General features: G+C 37.7%; 1 protein-coding gene across 3 annotated transcripts in view; it reads right to left on the bottom strand.

The window, feature by feature from the left end:
- The window catches only part of ANKRD26 (ankyrin repeat domain containing 26), a 99786-nt gene that overhangs the window by 25510 nt on the left and 54601 nt on the right, over positions 1-19675 (bottom strand). For all 3 annotated transcript variants that reach the window (XM_066280250.1, XM_066280252.1, XM_066280251.1), the window contains 7 exons: positions 18356-18510; positions 11736-11805; positions 10397-10538; positions 7274-7487; positions 5187-5370; positions 4170-4307; positions 1408-2361 (listed from right to left, as the gene is read on the bottom strand). In XM_066280250.1, the coding sequence (XP_066136347.1) occupies positions 1408-2361; positions 4170-4307; positions 5187-5370; positions 7274-7487; positions 10397-10538; positions 11736-11805; positions 18356-18510 (1857 nt within the window). The remainder of the gene's footprint in view (positions 1-1407; positions 2362-4169; positions 4308-5186; positions 5371-7273; positions 7488-10396; positions 10539-11735; positions 11806-18355; positions 18511-19675) is intronic.

Genomic DNA, 19675 nt, shown 5'->3' with positions numbered 1-19675 from the left:
TCTCTGTACTGGACAAACTTATCTCCAACTGATAGTAACTGGGTCTTGAAATGAGAAGAATGAGCAAATTATTTGTACAAATATTCAAAGAAAATTGTAAATAGTAGTGGAAAGATTAAATCAAGTATAGTTTTGCTAAAACTCATCACATTTGTCCCAAGTTATAATTTAATAAAAAATAGATGCCTTTAAAGAGTTGAGAGGTCATAGAAACATATTACTTGAGATTGAAATATTTCCAAATTTAATTCAAATTGACATAAATAAAAATAACATTATACCAACTAAAATATATATATAAGCAACTGAAGGAAAGGTACTATAAGATACAACAACTACACTTCAGTTCATCTGGGAAATCTGAAATTAACCACAATAATCTGCTTAATTGAATCTTAATTTCAAAATACTTGTTTTAGGTATGAGTATCTTCATTTATCTGATTCATGATGGTATGAAAATGTGGTGACAGAGAGATTAAAGTTCTTTAGTTAAGATTAAATTTATATCAATATATATCTATTAACAATCTATAACTTGAACTCTTAAAATTTCATGGGTAACACAATGTCTTTACTCATAACAAAGCACTTCTCAATTCTAATTTTCATTCATTGTATACAATGTCAGTTTTTTTTGTGTGTTTTTTTTTTGACAGAGACTGAGAGTGAGTCAGGGAGAGGGACAGGTGGGGTCAGACAGACAGGAGGGATGAGAGATGAGAAGCATCAATTCTTTGTTGCAACTCCTTAGTTGTTCATTGATTGCTTTCTCATATGTGTCTTGACCAGGATCCCTTTCTCAAGCCAGCGACCTTTGGGCTCAAGCCAGAGACCATGGGGTCATGTCTATGATCCCACGCTCAAGCCAGAGACCCTGTGCTCAAGCTGGTGAGCCCTTGCTAAAGCCAGATGAGCCCTTGCTAAAGCCAGATGAGCCTGTGCTCAAGCTGGTGACCTTGGGGTTTCGAACTTGGGTCCTCCGTGTCCCAGTCCAACGCTCTATCCACTGCGACACCACCTGGTCAGGCTACAATGTCAGTTTCTAAGCTGATAGAGCAAACACATTTATAATATATATTTATTATAACTCCCATCTGGGGCTGATGCTCAAATCAACTGAGCTATTCTCAGTGCCTGAGACTGACTCAAACCAATGAAGCCACTATCTGTGAGAGGGGGAGAGGGAGAGAAAGAGAGAGAGAAGTGCTTTACATGTGTGCCCTAACTCTGGATTGAACCCGGATGTATGTACACCGGGTTGACGCTCTATCTACTGAGCCAACCGGCCAGGGTCTAATGTATATATATTTAATATTCAAACTAGATTCAACATTTAGCTAACATTAAATATTAGTTTGAATTTTTTGAAGAAATTAAAAAAATATTTATCTTTCTGGATACTTACATCTCTTTCTGCTTTATCATTTTCATACTGATACATTCTTTCTTTTAAATGATTACATTCATTGATTAACTCCTTATTTCTTTCATTCAGCATAATACCTTGTTTTTCACTTTCGGCTTGAAATGTTTTAATGATATCCTGAAACTGATCTTGGATATTAATTACTGTCTTTTCTTTTTTTTCAGCTTTGTTGTGAGCATCCTCCAGTTGCTGTCGAAGCAACATATTTTCACTTTGTAGGTGAGATAATCTCTCCTCTAAGGATCCCTGCTTTCCAATGTATTTATTCACTTTACCTTGTTCCTTTTGATACATGTGTTCAAATTCTTTTTTTTGACACTCTGTTTGGCTTAGGTCTCTTTGTACGCCTTCTAAAACCAACGTCCTTTCTCTGAGAGCATCTCTTGTGTGCTGAAGTTCAATTTCCAGATTACTTAATTTACTTTCAGCTTTAGAAAGTTGTTGAGAAAGAATCTCATTGCTATCTTTTAGGTTAGACAGATCAAAATTCAATTTGTCCCGTAAGCAAAACCATTCGTCTCTTGCTCTTTGGAAAGCAAGTTGTTGGTCTCTTTTTGAAGTCTGGCTTTGCTCATGATCTTTCACAACAGCAGCTAGTCTAGACTGGTATGAGTCAACTTCTGTTTCCAGCCTTTCTTTGTTTTGTTTTTCATTCTCCAGTTTAGAGGTTAGCATTGTATTCTCAGCTCTCAGAACATTAAGCTGTTCATTATATTGAAATATTGTGTTTGTCAATGTTTCCTCATTCAGTTTTATTGTTTTATGAAGATGGTCATTATTTTCTTTGACAATTGCAATGTCCTCAATATATTTCTTTTCTATTTCCTGGTTCTGATTTTTTACTGTGTCTATTTCCAGCTTCAGCTTGGCAATTTCATCCTGCAACATATGGTTTTCATGCAACAGATCTTCTTTATTATAGCTGTCAGAAACCTAAGTAAAACAGAAAAGGAGTATAGCCACGACTCATTGAAACGACTTATCATGATATCCTTTGAAATTAAAGGATAACCTCCAAATTTATAAAAGTATAAATTCTGCAAAGTTAAAAGAGTTTAATATAAGATAATAAACCCATGAAAGTAAAACAGGATCATAAGAGAATTTTTAAGAGCCTCAAAATTGGGAAGGCCTGCCTGACCAGGCAGTGGCATAGTAGATAGCGCATTGATGTGAGGATGCCGAGGACCCAGGTTCGAAACCCCCAGGTCACCTGCTTGAGTGCAGGGTGGTGGTTAGAGTATGGGATCATAGACATGACCCCATGGTCGCTGGCTTGAGCCCAAGGTCTCTGGCTTAAGCAAGGAGTCACTGGCTCAGCTGGAGCCCCCCGCCTCATCAAGGCATGCATGAGAAAGCAGTCAATGAACAACTAAAAGTGGTGTAACTATGAGTGGATGCCTCTCATCGCTCTTTCTTCCTGTCTTTCTTTCGTTAAAATAAATAAATAAATAAATAAATAAATAAATAAATAAATAAATAGGAAAGGCCTTTCTCTGAACTACCACAAGCCCAGAAGACAAAAATAAAAGAATAATATATCTGACTACACTTAAAAATTGAGCTTAGGCCCTAGCTGGTTTGGTCACTTCTTCTTAAATGAGAGGAGTGGAGATACTGAGACAGACTCCTGCATGCACCCTGACTGGGATCCAGCCGGCAACCCCATCTGGACCCAATGCTTGAGTACGGGCTATTTTTGGTGCCTGAGGCTTATGCGCTTCAGTGCCCGGGGCCACACTTGGGAGCCTCAGGTGTAGTAGGGGAAGAGAGAGAGAAGGGAAATAGGAGGGGGTGCGGAGAAGTACACGGTTGCTTCTCCTGTGTGCCTTGCCCTGGCCGGGAATTGAACCCCAGTTGTCCATATGTTGGTCTGACATTCTATCCACTGAGACACCATCCAGGGCCAAGAAAAAATTCTTATCAATAAATATTCACTAAGTAGATATTATGGCATACCATCCTCATCAAAAGCTCTCTGTACTAAAATAAGATACTACTTAGAACAAATTGTTACTTTTATCAAAAATAGAGGAATGACATCTAAAATGTGATCTCTGAACTAGCTATACTTTTCCTCCTTACCATTAGTGGGTGTGAAATCTAACTTCTCTATTAATATGTCAAGGAAATAAAGTCACTGCCAAAAACGGAAGCATCTGTTGTTAGTAGCAATACTTTTGAGATCATGGAAAGCTTATCAGTTCCTGTAGAAAATAGTAAAAGCCTCCTCTTTGGATGAGGCCATAATGAATGTCACTACTTCACAGTTGAAGACCAATGGATTTGAATAAAGACTATTATTTCATTCAGTAGAACAAAAGTGCCACCCCATAAAAGAATTGAGCTTACAGTTTGAATATACAGAGATTTCAGAGTATGAGTTTTAATCCTTCATGTATTTGGATAAATTAAATTCCTATAATTCATTTTTCCCAAGAACATTTCATAGATATTCTACTTTTCTAATGTTTTCATAGACAGTCATAAAAATTACATATATTAATAATAGATCGTCTTCTTTATACATCAATGAACTCATTTAGCATCACAATCTGGAATGTGGAGGTTAAAAAGATAAGCAGGTTCAGGATTCTGTGTTTGTGTATGCTTATGTGTATATATACAAATAACTTTTAAAATCTTTTATATTTTCCATATGTACAGCATTGTGTTTTTTTCAAACACACACATATACAAATAAATACACAAAAGCATTTGAAAACGACTAAACAAAATACCTCAGAATTAATTTCCTGATGAGCTACTCCTATCTCCTTTTGTTTGCAAAGGTGATTGGTCAGAATTTCATCTTGTAATTTCCTGGCATTCTGCTCTCGAGCAAGTTGCCTCTGAGTGTCGTTTCTCTCTTCTACAACCTAGAGACGCCTTTCATTAGGTTCTTGGTCTCATACCATTAAAAAAGAAAGTCACAAGTTTAAGAGCAGACCTTAAAAAAAATGTTAAAAGGAGGTAGCCTTTTAAAAAAATTTTTCTGAAGTGAGAAGCAGGGAGGCAGAGAGACAGATTCCTATATGCACTTGACTGGGATCCCAGGGGGTGATGCTCAGCCCATTTGGGGCATAGCTCCATTGCAACCAGAGCCATTCTAGCACCTGAGGCAGAGGCCATGGAGCCATCCTCAGCACCTGGGTCAACTTTGCTCCAATGGAGCCTTGGCTGCAGGAAGGGAAGAGAGAGACAGAGAGGAAGAAGAGGGGGAAGGGTGGAGAAGCAGATGGGCGCTTCTCCTGTGTGCCCTTGACAGAAATCGAACTCGGGACTTCCACATGCTAGGTCAACACTCTACCATTGAGAGGAGGTAGCCTTTTTAAATGGAAGGATCTTCCATGAAAAACTCAAATCTTAATTTAAATTACAGCTAAATTTGTCAAACAAAAATACAGTACTGTAAAATAAAACTGCTTTATAAGACGACATTTGACTACGTTCATCACAGTGTCAAGGCAATTCAGCCTGTATGTTGACATTTTAAACTGCCAAAATTAATATGTATGTTAATGCTTAAGCTCAATTTAACTTTTACTTCTTTAGAAGCATAAATAGAACGTTTATTAGATGCCAAGTACAATAAATTAATAGTTTTAATTATATATATGACAGTTCATATTTTGAATGAGATAACATTTTTTTTGGATTGTTTTAAACCTACATAATGTACAATAAATCCAAGGGGCATAATTAATATTGATCAAATAATGTAAGAAATAAGAAATTTTTCCCAAAGATAAATTTACCTGATTTAAATTCTTTCTTACAATCTTCAACTCCATCTCTAGTGCTCTAAGAGTGGTTTCAAGTTGTTGGTTCATTTCAACTTCTTTAATATATTGCTCTTCTTTTTTTCTTAACTGATCCCTAATTTTGTCATATAACACATCAGTATTTCTTCTCTTCTCTTTTTCTTCTTTTAAGGTGAATCTGCAGTTAAATACACTCATGTTAAAATTCATTTTGTTAGAAAATAAAAAGTTTAATTTATGATCTGGTTTTACATATGTTGGTTTATTATCCTTATAAAAATTTCTCTGTTCTTGAATTTTTTTCTTGCCAAGTCTCATGTTTTTATTTCTCAATTCAGTCTCTTCCAGAAGATATATCTACCTGAAAGGCAGCAATGAAAAAACATTCTGCTTCTTCGTAAGTTTCAGTCACTAGGAATTCAGGTCAAGAGGTTAAGAGTATAGGAAAGGAATTGTGAAACTATTCAGTAAAGGTAGAGTTGACAATACCCTTTATCCACAGTCCTAATTACTCTTCCATCTGGACAGATGATTTAATTACTAATGAGAAAGAGAAGTGATTTGTATAAACAAGTATATGAATTCACTAAAATAAAATTTCAGCTTCACAAAATATCTCAGGTCCCCCTAAAATGACTGACAGTGTAAGTCAGCATGTGCAGATGTCTTTTATACGAGACACATCCACTGACTACTGACCTCCAAGGCAAGCCCAGGGAGTCTACTGTCTGCTGCTCTACACTTTCTACGTTTGTTCCTCTGAAACACTTTCAGCTTACCTTGTTCATTACTGCCTACTCTATAAATAACTTTAAAATTTCTTTTGGAGGAAGACAAGATCCATATTTTATTAAGATAATAATAAAGAGTAATATGTACTTTCAATACAGACCTTGGAATTAATTTTATCCATATATAAGGAAGATGCTGGATAAGCTAACCAGTCATCATTTTCCATTTTACTTTTCATTCCATGTATATATTAAAACTAAAACTGCATTATTTAAAACATTTTTTTTGTCTTGAGAAAAATGGCCATTTTATATTCTGTTGGTGGGAATGTAAATTAATAGGAACTATCTTGAAAACAATTTAGAAATATGAATCCAAGATCCTTTTAAAAAGTTCTTACACTTAGCCAAATAATACCCTATTAAAAATTTTACTCAGCTCTGGCCGGTTGGCTCAGTGGTAGAGCATTAATTAGCTCAGCAAGTGGATGTTCTGGGTTCAATTCCTGCTCAAGGCACACAGGAGAAGTGACCATTTATTTCTCCACCCTCCTTTTCCCTCTTCTTTCTCTCCTTCCCCCTCCCACAGTCATGGCTTGACTGGTTCGAGTGCATTGGTCCAAGACGCTGAGGATGGTTCTGTGGAGCCTCTACCTCAGGTGCTAAAAATAGCTCAGTTGTGAACATGGCCCGAGATGGGCAGAGCATCGGCCACAGTGGGGGTTGCCAGATGGATCTTGGTCAAGGAGCATGTGGGAGTCTGTCTCTCTGTCTCCCCTACTCACTTGAATTAGAAGAAAAATTTACTCAGAGTATATAATAAAAAATGCAGGAGACCTATATAAGAGACATTCCTAGCAGCATTAATTATAATACACAATAATAAAAGGCAACCAAATTTATTTGTTAAATAACAAGGTTTCCATATGGTGGACTTCTATATGGTCATTCAAATGATGATATAAAAAAGTATACATTAACTTACTACTAGAAGTGTGCTCTGTTAAAAATTGCTACATTATTGCCTGACCTGTGGTGGCACAGTGGATAAAGCATTGACCTGGAACACTGAGGTCCCTGGTCTGAAACCCTGGGCTTGCCTGGTCAAGGCACATATGGAAGTTGATACTTCCTGCTCCTCTCTCCTTCTCTCTCTCTCTCCTCTCTAAAATGAATAAAATCTTTAAGAAAATTACTACATTATTTCCAAAAATGTCATAATTCATAATACTAAAGAAGTGTTCTTTCCTGTAAAATTTTAGAAAGGCAGCGATTTTAAAATTTTCCCTATATATCTGTAAAATAAAAGTAAATATTCAAATATTTCTATAAAATCAAACTGTTTAATACCTCAAATTGCAGAGTTCTTGTTCCAATTCCACTTTTTGATGTTCTACCTGTGATGTCATTTCTTTTGTTTCTGACAGCTCCTTGTGTAGTCCACCAACCCTATTTTCCATCCTTTTAATTTTTCCTGCAAGTAGTTCACAGTGATTTTTTCTAAGTTCTATTAATCTTTCATAGGAGAGAACCGCATCCTGGATTTTCAATAAGTTAACTGAATCTGCATCAGAGAGAAGACAAAAATAGAAATAAAATGGATAAGTACTTTTTGTGTATTAATGACTGTGCATTTTCACACTCACTCACTATACACTGAAGAAACGTTTACTGAGTATCTGCAGTGTGGACATTATATAAATACTAAGCTCTGCAAGTAAAACAGACAAGACCCCTTGCTCTCATTTAGCTTAAAGTTCAGTAGAAGATAAAGATAAATAAAATGATAATTATAAATCAGATAGGTGCTATAAGAAAACAGAGTTCCATGATCACATAACAGAACTCAATCTAGCCTGGGCCCAGGGAAGACGTCCCAGAAGAGGAGATGGCCACACTGACGCACACAGATTGAGAGGAAGCAGTAAGACAAAGTGGCGCGGAGGGCATTCTAGACTCTACAGCAGGTGCCAAAGCCTACTGCAATCTGCTTCTGGCAAGACAGAGTGCCAGGCGCTGATTTACCCTCCTAGCTGAAGCAAGCAAAAACCAAACAGTCAGCCCTGGCCGGTTGGCTCAGCGGTAGAGCATCGGCCTAGCGTGCGGAGAACCCGGGTTCGATTCCCAGCCAGGGCACACAGGAGAAGCGCCCATTTGCTTCTCCACCCCTCCGCCGCGCTTTCCTCTCTGTCTTTCTCTTCCCCTCCCGCAGCCAAGGCTCCATTGGAGCAAAGGTGGCCCGGGCGCTGGGGATGGCTCTGTGGCCTCTGCCTCAGGCGCTAGAGTGGCTCTGGTTGCAACATGGTGATGCCCAGGATGGGCAGAGCATCGCCCCCTGGTGGGCAGAGCGTCGCCCCTGGTGGGCGTGCCGGGTGGATCCTGGTCGGGCGCATGCGGGAGTCTGTCTGACTGTCTCTCCCTGTTTCCAGCTTCAGAAAAAAGAAAACAAACAAACAAACAAACAAACAAACAAAAAACCAAACAGTCAATAACCATTAAAGACTTCTTTTCAAGACAACAGATGTCAGGCAATGAAGGACAATGATTCCTGAAACAAATGAAGCAAGCCTAATGAATGTCTCAGCTCAGGGCCTTGAGAGAATTTCCAGGCCATCACACAGGGAGAGGGGCTCAGGCAGGGTCTAGCAGACTCCTTGAGTTATGTGATGAAGCCTAGGGTCTGGGGAAACTGAGGCAGAAAGTGATCACAGGTCAGAACACTGGACAGGGGGTGGAACAGAAAGAGAACCCTGGAGATCCTCAGAGCGTACTCAGCTAAGGAATGAACAGCACATATGTTGGGGGAAATCTCTGGTGACCAGAGGAGAAACATCTGGAAAGAGTAGAGGAAACGGTGCCCGGTGCTCACACAGCACCAGGCTCCTGTCTGCTCCCATGAGCCAGCTGGCACCACTCATACCTCACAGAGAGAAGAGAGTAGGCAGGGAAGTCCTGCTCAGTGGTGGGGAGTGAGGAGCTCTCAGCCAGCACTGCTCTGGATTCACCGAACAAATCGTAAGAGGGTCAGACTGTTTATAAGTAACAACTATATCCCGAAACAAAGCTCAAATGGGTAACTAGAGGCATGGGAGCTAATTTTTAAAAACCAAATAGCACTTATAGAAATCGAAGTTATAATGACAGACATGAAAAATACACTGGGTGGTAATGAATGCCATTAATTATCACAGAATAAAAGATTAGTAACTTTGACAGCAGGAACTTCTGAGAACACAAAATGAATCATGGATTTAAACGAAAGACCTAAAACTATAAAACTTCTAAAAAAATACTCAAAATTTTGTGATCTAGCGGTAGGCAAAGATTTCTTAGACATGAACACCAAAAGCAAAGAACAGATGGATAAATTGGATTTCATCAAAAAAGAAAAACTTCCCCTCTTCAAAGGACCCTGTGAAGAGAATAGAAAAACAAGCCACAAACTAGGAGAAAAGGCTTGCAAAAATTATAGCTGATAAAGGAATTGTATCCAGAATATACAAAGAACCCGTAAGACTCAACAAATAAGAAAACAAGCAACCTAATTTTTAAAACAACAAAAGATCTGTACCATTTAGAAAAGATACACGGATGACAAATATCTCATGAAGGATGCTCAACATTTTTAGTTATTAGAGCAATACATACTAAACTACACACCCATCAGAATGGCTAAGATTTTAAAAACTGACAAAGTGTTCGTGAAAACATGGAGGAATTAAGACCTCACACACTGCTGGTGGGAATGGAAAATGGTACAAAACTTCAGAAAACAATTCGCAATCTCATAATAATGGATGTCATGGGGCATGAGGAAACTTACGGGTGATGAATATGGTAATTGTCTGGATTGCGGTGATGAATTCATATGTGTTACTTAGGTGAAAACTATCAAACTATACACTTCATATATGTGTAGTATACCTAACAGAGCTGCGGAGAACAAAGAGCTGTTATAGGAAAATACATTATATAAGACAGTGGCTGTAACACAGACGGAAAGAAGAATACGAAATGATCCAAAATGTAGCTAGAGGATCGTGGCCTTTAACCTTATAGCAATAAGAATAGCTGAGTCTTCCACATAATGAGATCTGAATTTTTAAATATGATAATAATATGCCTGTAATGCAGACCAAGGCTTCGGGTGAAATGGCAGGAAAAACAGCTCTGAGATGATTTGGTCTTCTAGGAGGGAAATCTCCACAACGTGACCTTGAGTGAAGGCGTAGGAGAGAAGCAGAGAGAGTAAGCACAGGAGATGTTACCATCCACACTGAGAAAGGTACTGTGGAAATCATCACAGCTCTGGGGCTGAGACCATACAATCGCTCTCATTTTATATGAATATAGAACATATTTCCCAGATAAATAGCTCAACAGTACACCCCCCTGTGATGCAGAACTAGACAAGATTTCCATATATCACTAAGGTTTACATAAAAAGGCTTTACGTTTACACAATGGTGCTACCTTTACAATCCATGCAAAGTTGTTCAGTTAGCAACATGAATTTCTTATAATTGGAGTGAGGTAACTCGCAATGTTCTGAAACTGTTTCAGATGACTGAGTTAAGTCATCAAGGTCATCCATAGAATCAATCTTCTCTTTGACCTATGAATAAATAAGTGGTTTTCAAAATGTTGGTAAAATATGCTAAGTGTATAGAGGTGATAAATATACTCCTTTTTATAAAAGCAAAAGCACAGGTATTCTTTTTTTTTTTTCACAGAGATAGAGTCAGAGAGAGGGACAGATAGGGACGGACAGACAGGAATGAAGAGAGATGAGAAGACTCAATCATCAGTTTTTCGTTGCAACACCTTAGTTGTTCATTGATTGCTTTCTCGTATGTGCCTTGACCGTGGGGCTACAGCAGAGTGAGTAACCCCTTGCTCAAGCTAGTGACCTTGTGCTCAAGCTGGTGGGCTTTTGCTCAAGCCAGATGAGCCCGCGCTCAAACTGGCAACCTCGGGGTCTCAAACCTGGGTCCTTCCGCATCCCAGTCTGATGCTCTATCCACTGTGCCACTGCCTGGTCAGGCAAACACAGGTATTCTTAAAAGAACTGATTTTTATCAAAAAGGTACCTTTATCAGAACCAGTATTTCTAAATTGCTTGCACAAAGTAAATCTCTAGAACAAAGGAAGATTTTCTATTGTTTCACTAAATATATTAGAATGTTTTTACTATAGATATTTTTTGATAATTTATTTATTTATTTTTATTCTTTTTTTGACAGAGAGTCAGAGGCAGGGACAGATAGGGACAGACAGACAGGAAGGGAGAGCAATGAGAAGCATCAATTCTTCCTTGTGGTACATTGACTACTTTCTCCTATGTGCCTTGACCAAAGGGCTACAGCAGACCAAGTGATCCCTTCCTCAAGCTAGTGACCTTGGGCTCAAGCTGGTGAGCCTTGCTTAAACCAGATGAGCCTGCATTCAAGCTAGTGACCTCGGGGCTTTGAACCTGGGTCCTCTGGGTCCCAGTCCGACGCTCTATTCACTGCGTCACTGCCTGGTCCGGCTGATAATTAATTTTTTTTTTTTTTTTTTTTTTTTTGTGGCAGAGACAGAGTCAGAGAGAGAAATAGGGACAGACAGACAGGAAGGGAGAGAGATGAGAAACATCAATTCTTTGTTGCGGCTCCTTAGTTGTTCATTGATTAATTTCTCATATGTGCCTTGACCCGGGGGCTATAGCAGACCAAGTGACTCCTTGCTCGAACCTGGTCCTCTACGTCCCAGTCCAATGCTCTATCCCCTGCGCAACTGCCTGGTCAGGCTGATAATTAATTTTTTTAAATACCTTGTTCTCTTCACTAGAAATTTTCTCTTCAGTAGAAATTTTCTCTTCACTAGATGTTTTCTTTGAAGACCTAAAAAAAACCCAGGTTTTTTCAGGTAAGTATTAAATATTTAAAATACAAAAAAGATCTAAACCTACTGTTTCTTATATATGATCTCTGCATTTTAATTAATTTTTTGTAAGGAGAATTAAGCAATAAATAGAATAACATCAAGGGACAAAGAAAATATACTACTAATAATATTAACACAAAATATTAAAATTAGATGAAGAGGACGGTTAAAGCAAAAGGAAAAGCATAATGTTTGTTCTTTGCATTATTTGATAGGAAGAAACAAGATACTATGGTTTTTTATTGTCATTTTCAATTGAAAGAAGTTTTTACTGGAACTAAAACCTATTTGGAAAGTAGTGCTTAAGTCTATATAGAAACAATTTTATAACAGTCATGGTATTAATTTTTTAAGGACTTACTATGCAACTACTATGCTTTGTTATGAGCATTTTACATGTTTTAGGTACATTTTAATCTTCATAAAAATTGTGGGAAGTAGGCAATATATTATATATTTCACAAAGGAAGAAAATAAGGCACAGAAAGGCTAAGTAGCTTGCCAGAGTCTAATGAGCCGATCGAAAACAAACCCTGAATTCAAATCCAGAAATCTGGCTTCAAAACGTGAGTGTCATAATATGCCTTGAAAGTAACACTTACTTTTAAGTGTGTTTAAGTTCTATGATAGCAAATAAATCTGTATTATTATTCCATTTCTAGCTATAATTATAATTTCTGAAAATTACATAAATTTTTTTTTAAAATAAGAAAGATTTTATAACTACGTAATATTGGAAATATTCTTTCAGTAAACTAAAGGTGGGTTTTTCTAAAGAAATTCATCAACAGACATTCATTCAGCTGTTATTCACCATTGGCACACATACTTTTTGAGCACCAGTATGTCTCAATGCCACCTTTGTTACAGAAGGCATGTTTGTTTATACTTTAAATCTTTATAATCTAAAGTAATAATCTGTGATAGATTGTTACTAGTTTGTTTTTCTATTGTATCTAAGTAGGATCTTCCCCTTTCCCCAGAATCTAAGAAAGACTATTAAGTTAATATAACCTAATACTTCAGAGTAGCATACAAAATCATACTTATTCATGATGATACTGTGAAAGGCACTATAATATCCAGAATCATTACAAATGATTAAACTCCACTCAGTATGATCTCAATGTTTATATATTTATTATTATATAATTTTTAAAATCATGTAACTTTTTTTTTTGTAGCAGAGACAGAGAGAGAAACAGATAGGGACAGACAGACAGGAAAGGAGAGATGAAAAACATCAATTCTTCACTGTGGCTCCTTAGTAGTTCATTGATTGATTTCTCATATGTGCCTTAACTGGGGGGCTACAGCAGACCGAGTGACCCCTTGCTCAAGCCAGCAACCTTGGGCTCGAGCTGGTGAGCCTTGCTCAAACTAGATGAGCCCGCGCTCAAACTGGTGACCTCGGAGTCTCGAACCTATAGGTCCTCCGCATCCCAGTCCAACGCCCTATCCACTGTGCCACTGCCTGGTCAGGCTGATCATGTAACTTTTAAGGAATTATCTGCATGTTAATTTTAAAAGAATATTCCAAGGGGGAACCAATTCTGAACAAAGAACCTTTTACCACAAATCTGGATGTGCTAGAAATATATAATACACTGTGGACGACCTGGCCAGGTAGGTCAGTTGGGTAGTGTCATCCCAATACAACAAGGTTGCAAGTTTCAGCCCGAGTCAGGGCACATACATGAATCAAACAATGAATGCATAAATAAACGGAACAACAAATTTATGTCTCTCTACCTCTCCCCCCCTTGATCTCTCACTAAAATCAATACATTTTGGCCCTGGCTGGTTGGTACAGTGGATAGAGTGTCAGCCCGGCATGTAGTCATCCCAGGTTTGATCCCTGGACATAAGAAGCAACCATATGCTTCTCTTCCCCTCACTCTCCCCCTCTTCTCTCTCTTCTTCTCTTGCAGCCAGTGGCTCAAGTGGTCTAAGTGTGGGCCTCAGGCACTGAGGATAGCTTGGTTGATTTGAGCATTGGCCCCAGATAGGGCTTGCAAGGTGGATCCTGGTCAGGGTGCATGCAGGAGTCTGTCTCACTATCTCCCCTCCTCTCACTTAAATAAAAATCAATAAATTAAAAAAATATTAAAATAAATACAAGTTTGAAAAATATTAAAATTATACACAGTTAACTATAATTTAAAAAATATAATGTAATACAATCAGCGAGCTTTCTAATACTTAGTTTAATAAATGCATGCTTCTCTATTGGATATTTTCCAACAATACACAGATATATATTCAATTACAGTTGTCCATCGCTATATCTTGGTTCACTTTTTGCAGTCTCCCTGTATTGCAGATTTTAAAATTGTATATATCTAATTTTGTATCGCAGATTTTTTGCAATATTGTGGGATTTTGCGGTATATAGGTATCTTTAGATGTTTATTATTTTAATTATTTTTGCGGTAAAGTAAGCATAAGAAGTTTTTATAAGAGTGTGGGAAAGGTTTATATGAGTGTGGGGAGGGTTTATAAAGCCTTAAAATATATATGAATAATAAAATAAATATAAGGTTGCTACTTTGCGGATTTTCGCCTACTGCAGGGGTTCTGGAACCTAACCCCCGTGGTAGACGAGGGCCACTGTGTCACCCATTTCTTTATTGCCTTTCCCAGTAAAAATTCGCTAAAGAGTTGTTTATACTTCTTCATTACAGTCTGGCTTTCATGACAGCTATTTATTGAAACTGCTTAATGTAAGAGTCAATTTTTATCTTAACTTTTCAACAGTATCTGATAGAGCTGCACGTTCTCTTGCTTGTCCTGTACACTACATCATGATGCTTTATTTCCATAAAAAATAATCACTGCTAATATTCCTTCACCTAGAAATAAAAAATTTATAGATTTCACAATCTACCATCCTGATCTATTTCAATTTCACTGCTGTTACCATTCACTAGAAGCAGACCACCAGAATTAGCCTCTCCAACACTGGCTCTTCTGATGTCCATTTTTCATTTTCATTTTTATTTACTTTCTTAATTTGCAGGTGAGGACCACTATTTTAAAAGTCCTTCAAAGAAACAGAATAAAAAAGAGTGAAGAAAGCCTATTTGAATTTTGGGATACTATCAAATAAAACAATTTGTGAATGACTGCAGTTCCAGATGAAGAAGAGAGGGCGAAAGGGGTAGAAAGCTTATTTAAAGAATCAGTGGCTGAGAACTTCCCCAATCTGGGAAGAGATTTGGACTTCCAAGTTCCTGAAACTCACAAGTCACTAAATAAACTCAAAAAGATCTTCTTCAAGACACATTATAATAAAATTGTCAAACATCAAAGACAAAGTGAGAATTGTAAAACAGAAAGAAAATGAGGTCTGTAACTTAAAAGGAAACTCCCGTGAGTCTGTCAGTACATTTCTCAGCAGAGAACATACAGGACAAGAGAAAGTAGGATGACATGTTCAAACTGCTCAAAGAAAAAAACTGACAACCAAGAACACTCAGTCTAGCAAAGCTGCCTTTCAGAAATGAAGGCAAAATTTAAAAAATAAAGCAAAAACAAAACCAAAAACAAAACCTTCACAGACAACCAAACCTGAGAAAGTTAATCACCACAAGACCTACTGAAATGAAAGGACAATAATAGATAATATAAACGTGAAAATATAGTCAAATTCAGAACACATTAATAATGTAATATGATGATGTATTAACCAAATAATCCTACTATTAAGGCTAAAAAATTACTATAAATAACTATAGCTACAATACTTTAATAATGAATAATTTGCAACATAAAAAGAGGTAGGTTGTGACATTAAAAACATAAAAGGGGGCCCTAGCCAGATAGCTCAGTTGGTTGGAGTGTTGTCCCAGAGCATGAAGGTTGCCGGTTCGATTCCCTTATCAGGGAACATACAGGAGCAGCTCGATGTTCCTGTCTCTCTCCCTGCCCCTCTCTCTCTCTCTCTCAAAACAAAACAAAACAAAACATAAAAGGGGAGAGTAGCTCAGCGGTAGAGCGTCGGCCTAGCGTGCAGAGGACCCGGGTTCAATTCCCGGCCAGGGCACATAGGAGAAGCGCCCATTTGCTTCTCCACCCCTCCGCCGCGCTTTCCTCTCTGTCTCTCTCTTCCCCTCCCGCAGCCAAGGCTCCATTGGAGCAAAGATGGCCCGGGCGCTGGGCATGGTTCTGTGGCCTCTGCCTCAGGCACTAGAGTGGCTCTGGTCGCAATATGGCGATGCCCAGGATGGGCAGAGCATTGCCCCCTGGGGGGCAGAGCACCGCCCCTGGTGGGTGTGCCGGGTGGATCCCGGTCGGGCGCATGCGGGAGTCTGTCTGACTGTCTCTCCCTGTTTCCAGCTTCAGAAAAATGGAAAAAAAAAAAAAAAAAAAAAGGGGGAGAGTAAATACGTAAAGTTTTATAAAAAAAAACAAACACCGAAGCTGTTATCAACATAAAATACACTGTTATATGATGTTTTATATAACTACAGAAGCCAAACCTACAATAGATTCACAAAAGATAAAGAGAACTTAATTAAAGCATACCACTATGGAAAACCAATTCAAAAAAGAAGGCAAAAAGGAAAAAAGGAACAAGGATGCCCTGGCCGGATAGCTCGGTTAGTTAAAGCTTCATCCTGAAGCACAGGGGTTGTCGGTTCAATCCCTGGTCAAGGAACATAAAAAAATAAATTGATGTTTCAGTCTGTTTGTCTGCCTGTCTCTCTCTACTCCTGGTGCCCCCATCCTCTCTCTCTAAAATCAGTAAATAAATTTTTTTTAAAAAAGCACAAGGAAACTACAAAACAGCCAGAAAACAGTAAGATTCCATTTATAAATTGTTACCTGTTAATAATTACTTTGTAAATGGATTGAATTCTCAAATCAAAAGGCACAGAATGGCTTGACAGATTAAATAATAAGATCCAACTATTGTATATGCTGCCTATAGGAGACTCAATTTATCCTTAAAGATATGTACAAGCTTAACGTGAAGGGATGGAAAAGATATTCCTTGTAAGTGGAAACCAAATGAGAACAGTTATAGCTATGCTTATATCAGACAAAACAGACTTTAAGCCAAAATTGTAGTAGGAGACAAAGGAGGTCTGGATATAATGGTAAGGGATCACTTCATAAAAAAGAAATAACAATTATAAATATATATATATACACCCATTAGAGCACCTAAGAATATTAAGCAAATACTAACAGATTTAAAGGTAGAAATAGATATTACAATAATATTAGAGGTTGTCATATCTCACGTTCAGCAATACACATAGATCATCCAGACAGAATCAACAAGGAAATGTTAAACTGAAACAAACATTAGACCAAATGGACCTAATAAACATTTATAGGCAATTTCATCCATCCTTTACCAGGATCTCAAAGAGATGTCTGTGCTCCCCTGTTCACTGTAGCATTATTCACAATAGCCAAGGTATATAAATAGAGTAAGTACATAAATGGACACAGAAGATGTGGTGTGTATGTATATATATGTTTATGTGTGTTTATACTACATATACACATATATACATGGACATATATACCCTGTATGTAACATTTATATAAGTATCCTTGATGCATATATGTATATTATATATCCTTAATATCCATCATACTACATATATAATATACATAATGACCTATTATATGTCATATATACATAATATATAATAAATGTCCTTAGACTGTGTGCAGGTGTATATACAAGTCATGTTTTTCCATAGGTTCTAGTTTTGAAATTGAAGCTGTTGGGATAAAGGAACGACACATTTGAAATTCTGAAACATGCTGCTTAATTACCCTTCAAAAAAGATATGTCAATTTTTATCTACCAATGTTGTATAAGAAATCCCTTTTCTCCCATTTGCCAACCCTAGTTATTTTATTTTTATTTTTTTTAGCGAGACAGGGACAGAGAGAGATACACATAGAGATGGACAGATAGGGACAGACAGACAAGAAGGGAGAGAGATGAGAAGCATTAAGTCTTCATTGCGGCACCTTAGTTGTTCATTGATTGCTCTCTCATATGTGCCTTAACTGGGGGGCTACAGCAGAGTGAGTGACCCCTTGCTCAAGCCAGTGACCTTGGGCTTCAAGCCAGCGACCTTTGGGCTCAAGTCAGTGACTATGGGGTCATGTCTATGATCCCACTCTCAAGCCATCAAATCTGTGCTCAAGAGCTGGTGAGCCTATGCTCAAGCCAGATAAGCCTGTGCTCAAGCTGGCAACCTTGGGGATTCAAACCTGAGTCCTCTGTGTCCTATGCTCTATCCACTGTGCTGCTGCTTGGTCAGGCAACCCTTGTTATTTTTTAAAATAAAATATTTACCATCATGACTTCAAAAAATGGTATTTCATTGTTAATTTGCATTTTCCTCATTATCAGGAAAAGTTGAATGAATATCCCTAGTAGAAAAATATAATTTGTTGATAAGGAATATTAGCTTAAATTAGAATCTGTTTTACAGGGAAATAATTACTTATTGTTAAATATTGCTATAGGCTTACCAATTAGAACGGTCACTCTCCATAACAGGAAGTCTCTGCTTGTCAGTGTGTTTGCTCCTCCTTTGCTGAGTTAACTCACTGCTGTCAGCAGCAGCATTCAATGTTCCCTGCACTTCCATTTCACTACTTGTATGCATCTTATTTTCTTCTTCAACCTTTAATAAAAGTTTGATATTAAGAATAATTGTTATTACTTCATTAAAAAAACATTTGTATTTCCATTAATTTTGTCGCTTGGCTCTTAGTTTAATTGTCATGACTTTCATCAATAAAAATAGTTTTGTGCTTAATTTTACCATTACAGATCACTGAATAGTTGTAAATTCTGCTTCATTTCTGTTTCAGTAAAGAAGCAAAATTTTCCAAAATTTCAAAAAGGGCTTTCTTAATTTTGTGCTCTTCTTCACATCCACTCTTTGCTACTTAACATGCCCTCTACCTCCCTGCTCCCATGTGTCAGACAGAAATAAGACAAAGACACATCATTTGTCCCCTCGTCTTAACCACCTGCAGTTTTCATTACACAGCCAGAGGAGGTGACATTGCGCCTCAGTGACAGATAGGGAGCCTTCCTCTGTCTGCACTAGCTGTTCTTTCTCCCGTTGCTGTTTACAGTTCCTTTTGCTCTAAGGTTCTGGGGTCATCAAAAAGGGATAGTGTTCATACAATATATGAGGCAAAACCTTTGGAAAATGAGTAATGCTCCCCAAATTTCACATTAAATAATCATAAATTTATAGCTAGAGGGTATGGTATAGAAATAATTATTTACTTAACCCCATATTTGCTGAAAATGGGAACAGAACCAATAAAGTTAAAGCAGTAAAATCTGAGATTTCTTTCAGCAATATTTCTCCTGACATATCTTCTTTGGCAAGGGAAACAAAAGAAAAATAAACAAGTGGAACTATATCAAACTAAAGAGGTCTTTGCACAGAAAAAAACAAACAAACCACCAACAAAATGAAAGGATAACCTACTGAACGGGAGAATATACTCACTAATGATACATCTCATAAGCATCCAAAAATACATCTCATAAATATCCAAAATTTATAAATAACTCATACTACTCAACATAAAAAAAAATCATATTAAAAACCAGGCAGCCTGACCAGGCGGTAGCGCAGTGAATAGAGCATCGGACTGGGATGCGGAGGACCCAGGTTCGAGACCCTGAGGTCACCAGCTTGAGCGCAGACTCATCTGGTTTGAGCAAAGCTCACCAGCTTGGACCCAAGGTCACTGGCCCCAACAAGGGGTTACTTGGTCTGCTGAAGGCCCACAGTCAAGGCACATATGAGAAAGCAATCAATGAAC

Source organism: Saccopteryx bilineata, chromosome 5, assembly GCF_036850765.1.
Source record: "Saccopteryx bilineata isolate mSacBil1 chromosome 5, mSacBil1_pri_phased_curated, whole genome shotgun sequence".
In the NCBI taxonomy this organism is placed as follows: Eukaryota; Metazoa; Chordata; class Mammalia; order Chiroptera; family Emballonuridae; genus Saccopteryx; species Saccopteryx bilineata.
Note: the sequence above shows the minus strand (reverse complement) of the source record. Positions and strands in the feature narration are given on the sequence as shown.